The sequence below is a fragment of the Euprymna scolopes genome, chromosome 6 (genome assembly GCF_053919585.1).
Source record: "Euprymna scolopes isolate OS-2025 chromosome 6, ASM5391958v1, whole genome shotgun sequence".
Lineage (NCBI taxonomy): Eukaryota > Metazoa > Mollusca > Cephalopoda > Sepiida > Sepiolidae > Euprymna > Euprymna scolopes.
In genome coordinates, this window is record NC_136487.1 from 169902736 (window position 1) to 169917851 (window position 15116).

General features: G+C 26.4%; 1 protein-coding gene across 6 annotated transcripts in view; it reads left to right on the forward strand.

Annotated features, from left to right (window-relative positions):
* Nucleotides 1-15116, forward strand: part of LOC145278100 (protein amalgam-like) — a 518373-nt gene that overhangs the window by 459426 nt on the left and 43831 nt on the right. For 4 of the 6 annotated variants that reach the window (XM_080130363.1, XM_080130365.1, XM_080130366.1 and 1 more), the window contains exon 9: nt 13619-13687. The exons of the other annotated variants lie outside the window; for them this stretch is intronic. In XM_080130363.1, coding sequence (XP_079986489.1) covers nt 13619-13687 — 69 coding nt within the window. The remainder of the gene's footprint in view (nt 1-13618; nt 13688-15116) is intronic. 6 annotated transcript variants of the gene reach the window in all.

Consider the following 15116-nt stretch of genomic DNA (forward strand, 5'->3'; position numbering starts at 1 on the left):
ATTTATTTAATATAATTTAATTTCATTTTATTTGATATAATTTGTTCGGTTGAAATACTTTTAGAATGGTTAAACATGTAACATTTCATTAAGCAAGCATTATGTTACACGAACAGAGAACACATAAACACATGGGCTACATATAGTCTTGTAACTATGTTGCATTTTATCTATATATTTGAATAGTCCAATTGCTATTTAATTAAGAACATAGAAAATTCACATGTGAAATTACAAGTAAACTTTTAGGCGGGTTTAACATTGTTTTAAGGAAAATAGATCCATTTTGTTGATGCCTGCATAGGATTAAGTTAAAGAAAGTATAGGTGAGAAGCAAGAGTGCTCACAACTGAAAAAATGATTCCATGTCTCAGTAATCGAATATATATATACAATAAATACTTGCAAATTATATGTTTTGCCATTATGTGACCGGCAAAGACTTTTGCGTTGTATAACAGCAGAAATAGAAGAATGCCCAACAAATAGAGGAATATATTGTAGTGCAAGAACATAGCAATAGAAGGTGTAAATGCACTCAACATCTTAATGTTGAATAAGATGATAAAGTAGAATTTATGGGAATGTCTTTGGCATTTGCTTTTTTGTGAAGGTTTGAATTAAAATGGAATAATCACAAAATAAAACAAATGAGGATGATTATAATGATGATAAATAAAAACAATTGCATAACACAATATTTACTCTATCCTCACTTCAAAAAACATATGTAGCAGACATGTAAAAGAGTATTTACAAACAGGCACCGCTTGTATTATGATTACGATGAGCATGTGACACACAATCCGACAAAGGATTCAGTGACTGAGAAAATCCGCTGATTGTCGCAGAGATGATTTCACATTCAGAAAAATATACAATAACTTACTTCGCTGCCAAATTTTTTGTTTAAGATTTGTTGACATACGAGAAAAATGTTCGTATCAAACTTCTTAAATGTAAGGAAATAATGCTAATAAATTAGAGACAGAAGAGCATAACGCACACAGACATATCTGTATTAACTATTTAAGTATAAACATATAAATATATGAGATATTTCTCATAAAGTTGAACGCTATTTTAACTTCCTGTATACGTGAGTGACACCGACTTTGTGAGTTGGCGTCTCGCCATGCTTTCAAATCAACCTGTCTCAATAGAAAATGAATGAGGTACGCCATATTTAATGTGGATCAGTCACGTACATACGTTAAAAATGTCGGAAGTAGATTGATACAACTTCCGGCCTGAAAATTGCCGTATATTGTTACATGAAATATATTTTGCATTTCCAAGAGTCCCATTTCGCTTGATACAGCATGAGGTTAATAAATACACAATATCAAATACGCAGATATATTCTACTGAATGTATAATATCAAGTAAATCTCTGTCTGATATATCAACCAAGTTAAATTCATGAATGTTCAACAGTTTTGTTTTACCGCAATTCGAGTTGCTCATACTTGCATAGAATGTGCAACATTTTTGACATTCAGAAACACTCATGCCTTGTCAATGCTGTTTTGTAGCTATGATAGTCTTTTACTGATGGATGTTTTTTTTTATATATTTCCTTCCTCATGGAAATCGTGAGTGGGGCCACAGTGTAAGAACGATCAAGAACGTGGTGTGATTCACGCAAAAATAGAATATGTTATTGGTATAGGAATTGTACCTTGTAGATAATGCCACACGGAATTGTAAACGTCCGCTCAATGTGAATGCAATGCAACATCACGTATCTTATGCATGCGAAACTGGTCATCACGTGTGTATTATGCAAAATGTCGTGTGAAGTAGTGTTTGATCCGAATAATACTCGTTTCCAAAACTACGCCATTTAAAAAGTTTTACCATGCTAACGTTGCACACCTAAGAGTATAACCATGATTGGACAATATGAATAATCCAAAAACTGATATAATAATCTTTTTTCATAGGCTAAATTTATATATCTATACTCTTTTAGTATTAAAAAGTATCCACGATAAACATGCTTTCGATGCAATAATAAAAACCATAATATGAAAAACACGCTTTAAATGATATACAGTAAAATAATGAGAGTCCATTTCAGTTATTCTCATAAAAGTTCACATTATCTGCACCCTCCAAATGATCATATGATGTGCTCTGTAATTGTCTTCATTCTTCACTGCATGAATTAAATTCATAAGTCCAGAATATTGTATCACAATGAAATATGCATATACAAAATACAATAACATACATGTAGGAGATACACAAAAATACTTCAAATATATCCCATGCAGCGGATCGAATGCCGCAAAGTTAAGTCATCATTTACATCTATTATAACAATAGTCTTCATCCAATAATTACACATGCATTTGATAAGATATTTTTGGCGAGTATTGACTATTTAAATGCAGCAGCTGTGGACGCTAGGAGATAGATTAGTATTTTTTTACATTTATATTTTTATGATTATTCCTATATTGTGTGCCATCATGTACAATAGTTTCATCTCATCATCCACTTAGTAACACAAAAATCAGCATTCTGGTCAAACCTTCAAAAATACTTAGAAGCTATCCCTGGAAAACCAAGCTGTAAGGAAATACAGATAGCAGCCATAAATGGAACAGTGTCTATTCTTAAAAGAGCTCTCGGATATAAATTTAAATTGTAATAGAATCAAGTGTTAGCCCCAGGAAGGAACCCCTTGATCTCTTCAAACTAACAAAAGTAAAATAAAATAAAAAAGGGATTCTTAAAATCATCTAGATTATTATGGCACTGTTTGAGTAGATATTGAAAATACAAAACTTATTAAGCAATAATTATGTATTTCATTTAACTAGAGTTGTGTATGTTATTATCGTAAAGACAGAATGTCGGATCATTTCAAAAAGCATAAAATAGGTAATATGATGTATATGGAAGCAAAAACCATATTTACACAAACATTGTCGACAATATATAATCTAATTTAATGTTATATAAAAATTTGTTCGTTTTTAAGCTGTATTACACGGATTAATAATCAGCTGTTAAAAATATAGTAACAATTATTTGATATAATCACTCAGAATGAACGTATGCAGATGTGCATGCACTCGAAATATGACATTTGCTAGAAAACAAATTGAAATATAGAAAGAATAAATATGAACAAACAATTTTCCATAAAATTTTATTACAAAAGAAATAGAACATAACTCACTTCTATAGTCTATAAATTAAAATGGGATTTTTTTCTTAAAAACTATGTTTCAAAATAGTAAACATAATATATGTAGTGTACTATATATGCACGTGAGTTTAATAGGTAAGCGGCGAGTTTGTTATGTAACAGTAAAGTGTTATAGTGCGCCTTTGAGGACGCTTCCATTAACCGAGAAGCATGTACATATGAAAGACATGAAAATCCTTGATAATCGAAATATCTTTCTTAAATAAACATGTTAATATGATCCGCGATTTTTTTATGGAAACCTGTTTACAATCAGATATAAAATCATAACTTACACCTAACGTACCCTATAACATTCGGTGTTGATAAACAGTCGGTAGGTACTTCCAATTTACATCCCAGTCAAGATCTGAAGATACAAACGGCGGGAGTTGTGGACATATACACTTTGATTTCGTTCGAAGAGAAAAATAATTGAAACAATGCCAAGTATTTGGTGTTCTTTTGCCATTTAAGGGAGTGCACTTACGCTGTCGGACTGTGACGAACGTAAAATTCAACTGGATGAACTCAGAAACTTCATGATTATATATATATATATATATATATATATATATATATATGTGTGTGTGTGTGTGTGTGTGTGTCTTTATGCGTGTGTATGTATGTATGTTTGTATGTATGAATGTGTATATGTGTGTTTTTATAATGAGAGAGTGCTAGATGGGTAGACTGACATATATATATATATATATATATATATATATATATATATATATATACACGATATATGATGTATCTATACATGATATATATATAAATATATACACCCACATATATATATATATATATATGCTATATATGTATATATGATGTATATATATATGATATGTATATATATGATATATGATATGTATATATATGATATGTGATATATGATATATGTATATATATGATATATGATATGTATATATATGATATGTGATATATGATATATATATATATATATATATATATATATATATATATATATATATATATGAAAGTATTTTTATATCCTTGGTTTTTCATTTTCGTCTCAAGAGACATTGGACACTCCTGTAAGGGTAAACACTCAGAGTTTCCTTTGTTGCATACTTAGCTCGTGCCTATATCACTTTCTACCTATGGCGGTACCTATTTTCCCTTATAATTACATAATCTGATGAAAATTGCTACCTAAGACACACACCTCCAACCGATCTTCTTCTAGAAATTTAACCATCAAAGATGAGTTCTTCTGTCTCTACTCTCCTGCTTTTAATCCGTTGTAATTTTTCCTGGTGTTTTTACATTCCTACAAACTTTGTTTATTGTTCTTGATATTCAATGATTTCACAAAAAATCAATCTCTACTAAGTTTTGTTTTTTATCTATTTATTACAACGATTATTTTAATCTAATTTTTACTATCACTTTAATGTGCTATCATTTCTTATAACTCATTGTTTTATTCTATTGCTATTGAAATGTAATTGTATTTTTTATTATTTATAAGCTATAGTGTATGCTATATCTAATTACCATACCAACGAGTTCATCCAGTTTTTACTACTACCTATTTGATAGTCTTTTAATTTTGTTTTGATTCAATAATTTTTCTCTATATTTCAACTCTTATTTTGTTATTTTATTTTATTTCATATTTACAAATATTTTATTTTATTTTTTATTTTGCATTTGACATACATTTATTACTTTCCAGATATTTTTTTTTATTTTTATAAACTTTCACTTTTACTGCATTATTTATTATTTTTTTATTTTATTTCTTCATTTATAAATTATTTACCTTATCAGTTAATGTTATGTTGATATTTTTTATCATTTTATTTTTTTTGTATTTTTCAACTTTTATACATTTTTTGATATAATAATTGTTATTTAATTTTTAATTTTGTTGTCATATTATAATCACTAGTAAAAAAAAAATTAGTTAAAAATTATGCATACTGATTTTTTCATATCTTGTTAAATGCATATATATATATATATATATATATATATATATATATAAATACACATGTATGTATGGGTGCATGCATGTCTAGATGTATATATGTGCGCGTATGTACGTGTGTATTTGTTTTGATACATATGTATGTATGCATATATCTATGTATGTATATGCACTGCATTAGATTTTTATACTCATTGAGTATGCCTCCGCATACCGACTCTTTTAATCAGAAATCTTTTCAGAACAAATATACGTGTTTTAACACCTCCCCTTTCCCCTTTTATAGGTATCTCTTTTGCGTTCACCCTCACCCTCTGTCTTATGATGCCGTAATTAACCCTTATTCTTTCCCTTTACACTGATCCCTCGTATTTTCTCTTCTTCCCCCTCTTTCTTTGGTATGTGCCTTAGATATATAGAGTTTTAAATACCAGTTTACTCCTGTTCATCCCCTAAATATAAATGTTTATTTTTAAACAGAATATATATCTCGTTGTTCATTTAAGAACTGGACTCTTCAGTGCAATACAACTTAATTAATTCTCCAGACGAGGTTTTGTTGTCATGACCAGCACTTGTCCCAAACTACTATGTTAATTACTCTATATCAAGATTATATGTATGAATATATAGATATATATATACATGTATATATACTGTATATATTTGTATATATATATATATATATATATATATATATATATATATATATATATATAGGCTTGTATGTAATAAACTGAGTTCGTATAATCCAGTAAATTTTCATATACCAATACGTTTTCAGCCAAAAATAGTGCACTTAAAGAGTAAGCTACAAAATAATCATATTTCATAATTGAACATTGATATACTGTGTAAGCAAAATTACGACTTCAAAAACGTGTTGATGGAAACAAAAACTTATTTCATTTTACGTTAGAATTTTCGAATATTTTATCGTTTGAAAATTTTCAGAAACCAGCATTCAAACGATATGTTTTTTTTGAAAATATCAACTAGAAATAAAAACAATTGTAACGTAAAATGAAATACACTTTTTGTTGCAATCAACACCTTTTTTGAAGTCTTGGTTTTGCGTACATTGTATATTCCTGCTCAATTATGAAATGATTATTTTGTAGCTTACTCTTTAAGTCAACTGTTTTTGGCTAAAAACTTATTGGTATATTAAAATTTATTAGATTACACGAACTCAGTATATTACATAAAAGTAGATTACATACAAGTATATTACATACAAGTATGTATATATTTGTTAAATTAAAAAAAAAACATATATTATTGCATGAACTTAATTCGTGAAAATATAATGGAGAGTATATTGCATGTTCTTAAATATTGAAAAAACATAAAGCATATCCAAGCTTGTTAGCTAAGTATTAGAAACCATATTTTTAGGAATACATTACCCAAATACCAAACATGATCAAACTAAAAGGTTTTTATTTGCTTTTCGATGTCATGCACAATTGTCTTCTGAATTTTGCTTAACAAAACGTGCTGTGTAACAAATATGAAGGTGATTAAAACATTATAAATATATAGTTGTGTGATAGTTGCCCGTGCATTATTAAGTAGAAATACAAAAGTCTTAAAAGTAAATGCCTTCATATAATCTATAAAAACAATGAATACATAGTTATAAAATTGAGTGTTTCGGAAACGAATATTCATATTATGTAAAATGCCAATAAAATTTAGCAATGATTTACAATGAATGTATTTTAAACACAGTCTCCAAACAAGCACAATTGTTTATTTTTTTACTTTTAAATTTTAAACGCTGGATAAATTTAAAAAAATGTATGTGTTACTTATGAACACTATTTTAGAATGCAAGAAAGAAAAGTGTTATTTTAAAATAATAATTCTGTAACACAGACTGCTAGTTTTGTTTCAATTTCTTAAACTTTCCACCTCCTCTGTTTGTGCTGCTAAGGAGAGTATATTAAAAATTAAACTGTGTAAGTTATCGTCAATGTTTATTGCCAATTTAAATAAAATGAAATGAACATGCTTTTCCGAAATAATCGGATACTCAACTTGCTTCGGTTTGTTTATCATTTTGAAACTGATACATAATTAAAACATATTAATCTTTAAAATAAATAAATACATATATATATATATATAAATATATATATATATATATATATATATATATATATATATATATATATGACAATTGCAAATTTTCTTTCAAAATCGGATTTTCTCACCATGCCCATATTCTTTATTTTCTTTTTAAATTTCTTATTTTCTCATTAAAAAAAATAGCGGATAAGTTTTAAGAAAATAACATAATAATCGCATGAATACTCTTCGCTAAAGAAGTCTGAATTTCAGCATACTCGTAAAGAAAAAAGAATGATTGGAATATAGGCTTTTGTTATATTTTCATATATGTTCTTATATATATATATATATATATATTTATATATGTATATGTTAAATGTATAGTGTACCATTTATACTAATTCAGTAACTTATGTAAAAAAGTTTTTGGTAAAGATGAGGAGAATTAGAAGCAACACGTGATCAGTTAGGCATATCTGTTGCATATTTTGTGAAGAAACATGTTTAAATGTATACATTGCATTGCTGTATTTTCCTCGTTTTGTTTCAATTTTATTATTCTTTTGTTTCGATTGTATTATTCTTTTGTTTGATATATTATTTATTATTTTGTATTTTATAAAATTTTTGGGCATTTCTTAGGTATATTTTGTTCATGCTATGTTTTCCATTTTGTTTATGAGTATATAAGTTTACATTTATATACATAAATATTTATAAATATATATATATATATATATATATATATATATATATATATATGTTTACATGAATTTAATTATACGATACGCCTTCAATCGTTTTGTACTAAAATGCAATAAAATGGTATTCATATAAAAGGTTTTATTTTAAATATTTACTGTAATGCATTTCACATATATAATCCACCTCATGAAATACTGGTCTTATCTAAGGATAAATATATAAAACGGCTGTAAGAAACTTATAAAAGTAACATGCTGTTAATAGCAAGGAGGAAAACAAAGTCCGTCATAAAAGTAATGGTTTATCGGTTGTCACTTTTTCGTAAATTATTGTTTAAAATCTTACAATTGATGTATAGATATGAACAAACTATATAACATTTTTTTTTATATCAGAGACAAATCAGAAATATATACTTCTCGCAGTTTTTTTGTTATTTTTAGCTTTAAGTAAATCCTAAATAAGAAACCTCAAAAATGTAGTGTAACCATTTAGGGAAAGTTGGAGATTGCATAAGATTAAAAGTGATCAATTATTATGATTATTACAAACATAGCTGATAAAAATGTATAAAACTAAATGAACTTAATATGTAATTATTTAGTGGAACAAAATCTTAAGGGTTATATCAACATGATATGGTATATAATAACTTTCAATGCAAAGCTAATTGCCAATTAGAAAATCATTCTTTTTATTCGAATTACATGATTGATTTTTATCTATATCTATATCTATATGATTTTAGCGTAATATAAACACTTAAATTGACCATATTACACACTAATCGAACTTTTGTCCGGTATGAAGTTTAAATAATTTAATTAATCATATACAAAAAAAAGATAAACAAACATTTAATGAGGGACGCTTAAATAGGATTAAAACGATGTGTGTTTAGACTAATGAAAAAAGATGTTACTTACTTATGTTTTTATATGTGTGCAACATATTACATAAAATAATTGAAATGCGACGTATATATGACTACCATTTCATTGTTTTGGTAATGTTTTTCTACTTTTCTGTTTACGTTAACCTATATATATATATATATATATATATATATATATATATATATATATATATATATATATATATATATTCATATATAAATATAAATTTATATATATATTTATATATATATATGTATATATATGATCAGTTAAATGAATAATTATGAAAATAAATGTTTTTGTTTTATATTTTTGTTTGCATGATTTTATTTTGTTCAATAAAAACTTTAATTTTGTTTTAATGTTCCACACTTAATATAAAAATTAAGCTTATATTTACCTTATATATATATATATATATATATATATATATATATATATATATATATAATGTTCCGAGACAACAAATTTCAACCAGTAAAATAGTTGCCTGACACAGTTAATCTTATCTTCCCCCATTTAATATTATATTTTGTTATTTGAAACTTGAAGGCTAACATTTTATTTGTTACTTAATATTTTATCGTTTATATATCTTTCTTAAAAGCATTGCATTTTCTTTTGTATATTTTTTGCAATGTAATTTTCCATCACAATTATAAATATATTAATGATATAAGATTTATTTTCCTAGTGAATGTTTAATAATCTTCATTAGCTATATGCAAACCTTTCTATGTAGGTATATATATATATATATATATATATATATATATATATATATATATATATATATATATATATATATACGATATGCTTGATAGTCATGAAAACATGTGCGACCTCTTTAATTCTTTTTTTTAGCCGGATTAAAGAAAAATAACTATAATTTACTTCCCTAAATGCGAAAGTTGAGCAGTTTTTAACCTTTTAAAATGTGATCAGTTCAATTCACTTACTTCTGCAGCATCAAAGAATAAATTTATATAAATTCCTGTATTGTATGAGTAAATATGCGGGTATAGTGCCACTTGCTATGCGTTTGATGATTAGCAATATTCATCAAACGGTTATTATTATCTTTTTATCAGATACGTTGAAGTGAAATCTACCTAATTGTGACGTTGTTGTTGTAACGCATTTTAAGTTTTAATTTCTATGTCAAACTGTTTGAAAATTTACTTCAAAATTCTCTTATTGTTTTGAATGTTAGTCCTTTAAGTAATTTGATTGGATGCATTGTTTTTATTTTATTCTGGCAGAAGACCTATATAGAGTGCGTGTTCATGTATCTATTATTAATTAGTATGTGTAGTGTTATATGTAATTATAACACGCACATATAGAAACAAGTGTATGCATGTGTGTATGCATGCATATGTACTTCGTACAAAGAAACATGCATTTCATCGCAAATTAATAATAAACTGCGTTCACAGTTTTTGCGAACAACGTTCTATATTTTAAATTACATCCATCATTGTAGTAACAAAAATATTAAAAAATTATTTTCAGTTGAAATATTTGAAAATGAGAAAGTATATATATATATATATATATATATATATATATATATATATATATATATATAATAATTTTTCTGAACATAGAAGTGAATTAACCAAAAATTACTCATTACGGAAAAATAATAATATCGTTCCATTTTATTCCTATTCCAAGAGCAAGTTTAAGAGATTTATAACGTTTATTATGGTAATTTCTGTCTGAATATTTTGCAAGAACAGTTGGCGAAATTGCAGGTGTTGACAATGAAGGACGATGATAACAGCAGTGAATCGAATAGAAGTTGTTGTCAATGTATTATTAGGCTCACGTATCACACGTGAAGCAATGCATATACACGATGCAGGATAATCTGATTGCAATAAATAAACATTGAGTATATGTAGTAAAATATTATGAAATATATTATTATAATTTCAATCTAAAGTATTCTGTAAAACAAATGAAATGAAACCTTATTACATAGCAGATATTCGATGCAGGTTTATAAGATTAATCTTGTCGAATTGAATAAACGAAAACGGGTTTGATTAACATAAGTACTGTGTAGAATAAAATGGAACCATTTCCTGATTTTCAATGAACACTACACATTAAAACGGGTCGGCTTCCGCACACAGACAATTAAACCAAAAGGTACACACATGCACACAGACATATATTCGTGCATATATATATATATGTATATATATATATATATATATATATATATATATATATATATATATACTTTAAAATGTCCGTTTATAACGATTCATTCCTAAAGGCCTGTGTATGTGAGAACCGTCATATGACGTTCACATTTTCCTTCTAATTACAACATCCGCTCATCCATTCTTCACGGTTCTCTTCTTCATGCATGAGGCTCTTTAATTTCTAAAGCTGTCAGTATATGTATTACTTCACACACACACACACACACACACATACACACTGATACATATATATATATATATATTATAATATAATCTTTATAATATACATATATATATATATATATATATATATATATATATATATATATATATATATATATATATATATATATAGTATACGTGTCGTGTTCATTCGCCCTTTGGAAGGGCTTCTTTTTAATACTTTAGAAAGACTAGCTACCCTTCTCACCAAACAAGTTTGGTGCTGGTATGACGGTTCTCACATACAGTTTAGTCGCCTGTTACCGAACCATGAATCAAGCAGGACTGGGTTACATGGTCCCAGTAGCAAATGGAGTGACCTGACCATAATATGTACAGTACACACACACACCCACATATATATATATATATATATATATATATATATATATATAGTAATATACATTTGTGTGTTTGTGTACTTGTACACAGTGTTTTATGAGATACTATATAATCACTTTGTTGATCTCTTTGTCCCATATTATTGTTGAATAAATGACTGTATTAGATTATTTCTTCGAAGGAAACAAAACCAAAGTAAAAGTTGTATAAGTATGCAGATATAAAAAGCAATTAAAAATGCAATATATAATTTACATGAATTTATTATTTTAGTAGGAACTCAGAAATCTTTATAAAAAAATCTTTAATCTGCGGAGTTTCAAAGAATGCGTATGTATTGAGAGAGGATTGGTTAAATCTAAATATTTGTAAAAAAAAAAAAATTTGCTAAAATATTTCCTCCGATGGGAAGCACGTATTCTGTGAGATTTTGATGACTAATTGAAATCCTAATTGTGTTTTGTAATTTGTTCTCCATATAGCATATTTATTAATAATAAAGAAACTTATTTCATTATGTAATACTTTCTATTTTTAATCCCGAATTATAAATCATATTTTCTTTATATTTTATTCGTAATACCAGAACTCTATTAAATTAAAATAGCAATTTAAGTTTTCCCTACGGTCCAGCTAGAAATAGAAGTATATAAATGTATTACAAATCAAATAAAACTTGTAACTCATTAAACTCTTATTTAAATCTTATTCTGATAGGTATTCTTCGCCAACGTGACGTATAAAAGCTAGGCCTACTTTTTGCAGTATTTTGGCCATGGTTGTTTGGATTCTAATCCTATTGTCTTCAACATGCACGTCCTCATTGACTTAACATCGCCACGTTTCGTATATCAGTCAGAGGTTAATGTACTTTTCTTATTTATGTCTTGTCTTTTGGATTGTTTAAGGTTTTGATTTTATATTTTTCGCCTTAAATATTTAAAATCCTTACATGTTGTCGTATATTGTATATATACGTTGTTGCTTTTAACTTCTGATTACTTCTCTTTTTATTCTTTTATTGGTTTCCTCTACATTTCGCACAAATTTACAATCCGTTTCTTTAAACTTTTTAATGTTTCTACTTTTTAATATAACGTAATTTCCTAATAAATAAACCAACACTAATGTGAACTCATTTTGAATAGAGTAGTTACTTTTTCTTTAAAACAACTGATAATATCACCAGGTTTCTATAACTAGTTGATTGACACATATTCCTTGTTATACGTAAATGCGTATGCAATGAAATAATATATACATATATATATATGTATATATATGTATATATATATATATATATATATATATATATATATATATATATATATATATGCGTGTGTGTGTATATATAGTAACTGGTGCTAATCGTGACCTCCTGCATTGATGATTCCAGAAAGGACAAAACACTAGTGCTTGTAGGTATTCAATTATTATAGTAATGTATATATATATATATATATATATATATATATATATATATATATATATATATATATATATATATATTCATATATATATATATTGTTATTCATATTCATATATATATATATATATTGTTATACAAATATATATATATTCATATACAAATATATATATATATATATATATATTCATATATAAACACATAGAGAAGATTCATGATATATTATATCCTATGAAAGAGAGCATTTAAGGAATAGAATATTTTAACGTTTCCCATGTCCTAATTGTCATAAGGCCAGATATATAAAAACTCTATATATCGAGTTCCCTTTAGGACTTGCGCTCAGAATAAAGTCTGATATATGTCGCAAATGAATATATTTGTGTTGGGGATGTACAACATCTAGTGATAATGTTAAGTTATAGTTTCTAGTGTGCCTAATCAACATTAGATTTCCTAAAAATTATAGATCAGCCTCTTAGCAGCTATTAATCTATATTCTATATATCTATGAGAAAACCATTGCAATTGCCCAGGTAAACCGCAACAATTTGTTCTGCTATCTTACAGATTCCAACGATACCCTTGCAGCTCCGCCACCACCAACAACTACAAGTAAGCCAGAGATTGCCGACGAACGTAAGTTAAGCGAATGACAAGAACTAACAACCATCACCACTATTTAACGACAAATATGATGTTTTCGCTTACAATATAGAGGCACGCATACAGAAGTAGATGCGAAGATTTTAATGGGAAATACTCTGCCACAACCATTCAGATTTTACCCCATGCTGGCGCAATATAAAAATTGAATACTAGATAATAACCGTGTTGATAACAAAAAAAGACATCAACATACTTTCGTGAGTGGTTCGAATTATGTCGGACATTAAACTGCATTTGTAGCATCACAGAACATATAATTTCTAACAATTAATTTTCTAAAAACTGTTTATACATTTTACTTATAAATAGATAGGCATACCTGCGTGAAACAGATTTATTTTTGAATAGTGACACTGGTAGTGTAAAATTATTACTAGTTATATATGAACTGTTCTACAAATAAAAAATTAAACAAATTGTCTTATGTACGTATATATATGTATATATATATACATATATATATATATATATATATATATATATATATATATATATATATATATATATATATATATAAGGGTACCCCCAAAAAATCAAAAGCTAAATGGAGGCCGTCTAGAACATATGCTGGAGAACGGAGAAAAAAAAAGGCCAAAGACCCAAGTGTTTGATGTGAGGTTTTGAATACAATAACCTAGTTATGACCAACGTTACATTACATTCGGACAAACCACTAAGGAACGGGAGCTAATCAGAGTTGGGGCCCGTGTTTTGGGGTTACCCTGTATATATATATATATATATATATATATATATATATATAATGATTCAAACACCTTACGTAAAGAATTACAAACAAAAATCCAGTATTTCATATATGAATGGAATTATTAAAGAAAATGGAAGTATATATATATATATATATATATATATATATATACGTATATATATGTGTAAATATACTTATATATATACATATATATACATATATATATACACACACACAAGATTATAATTGATAACAACAATAAAAATATAAATGCAGAAAATACGTAATGAATTGAATATCCTATAACACGATTAAAACAGTAATAACAGTATAAGGCAACTCCGTAGAGCACTATTATTTTACTATTCTTATCTATCTATACATAAATCATTCAACAAAACAATAAGTATATCCAATATATATATATATATATATATATATATATATATATATATATATTACAAGTATATTTTTGCAGTATATATATATATATATATATATATATATATATTTGTATCCTTATATACATTCATATATTTATATACATATATATATATATATAAAATACGATATAAACATGCTACAACATATATATGTATATATACTCGTATATATATGTATATAAATATATGTATATATATATATATATATATATATATATATATATATATAATATACAGGCAATATAGA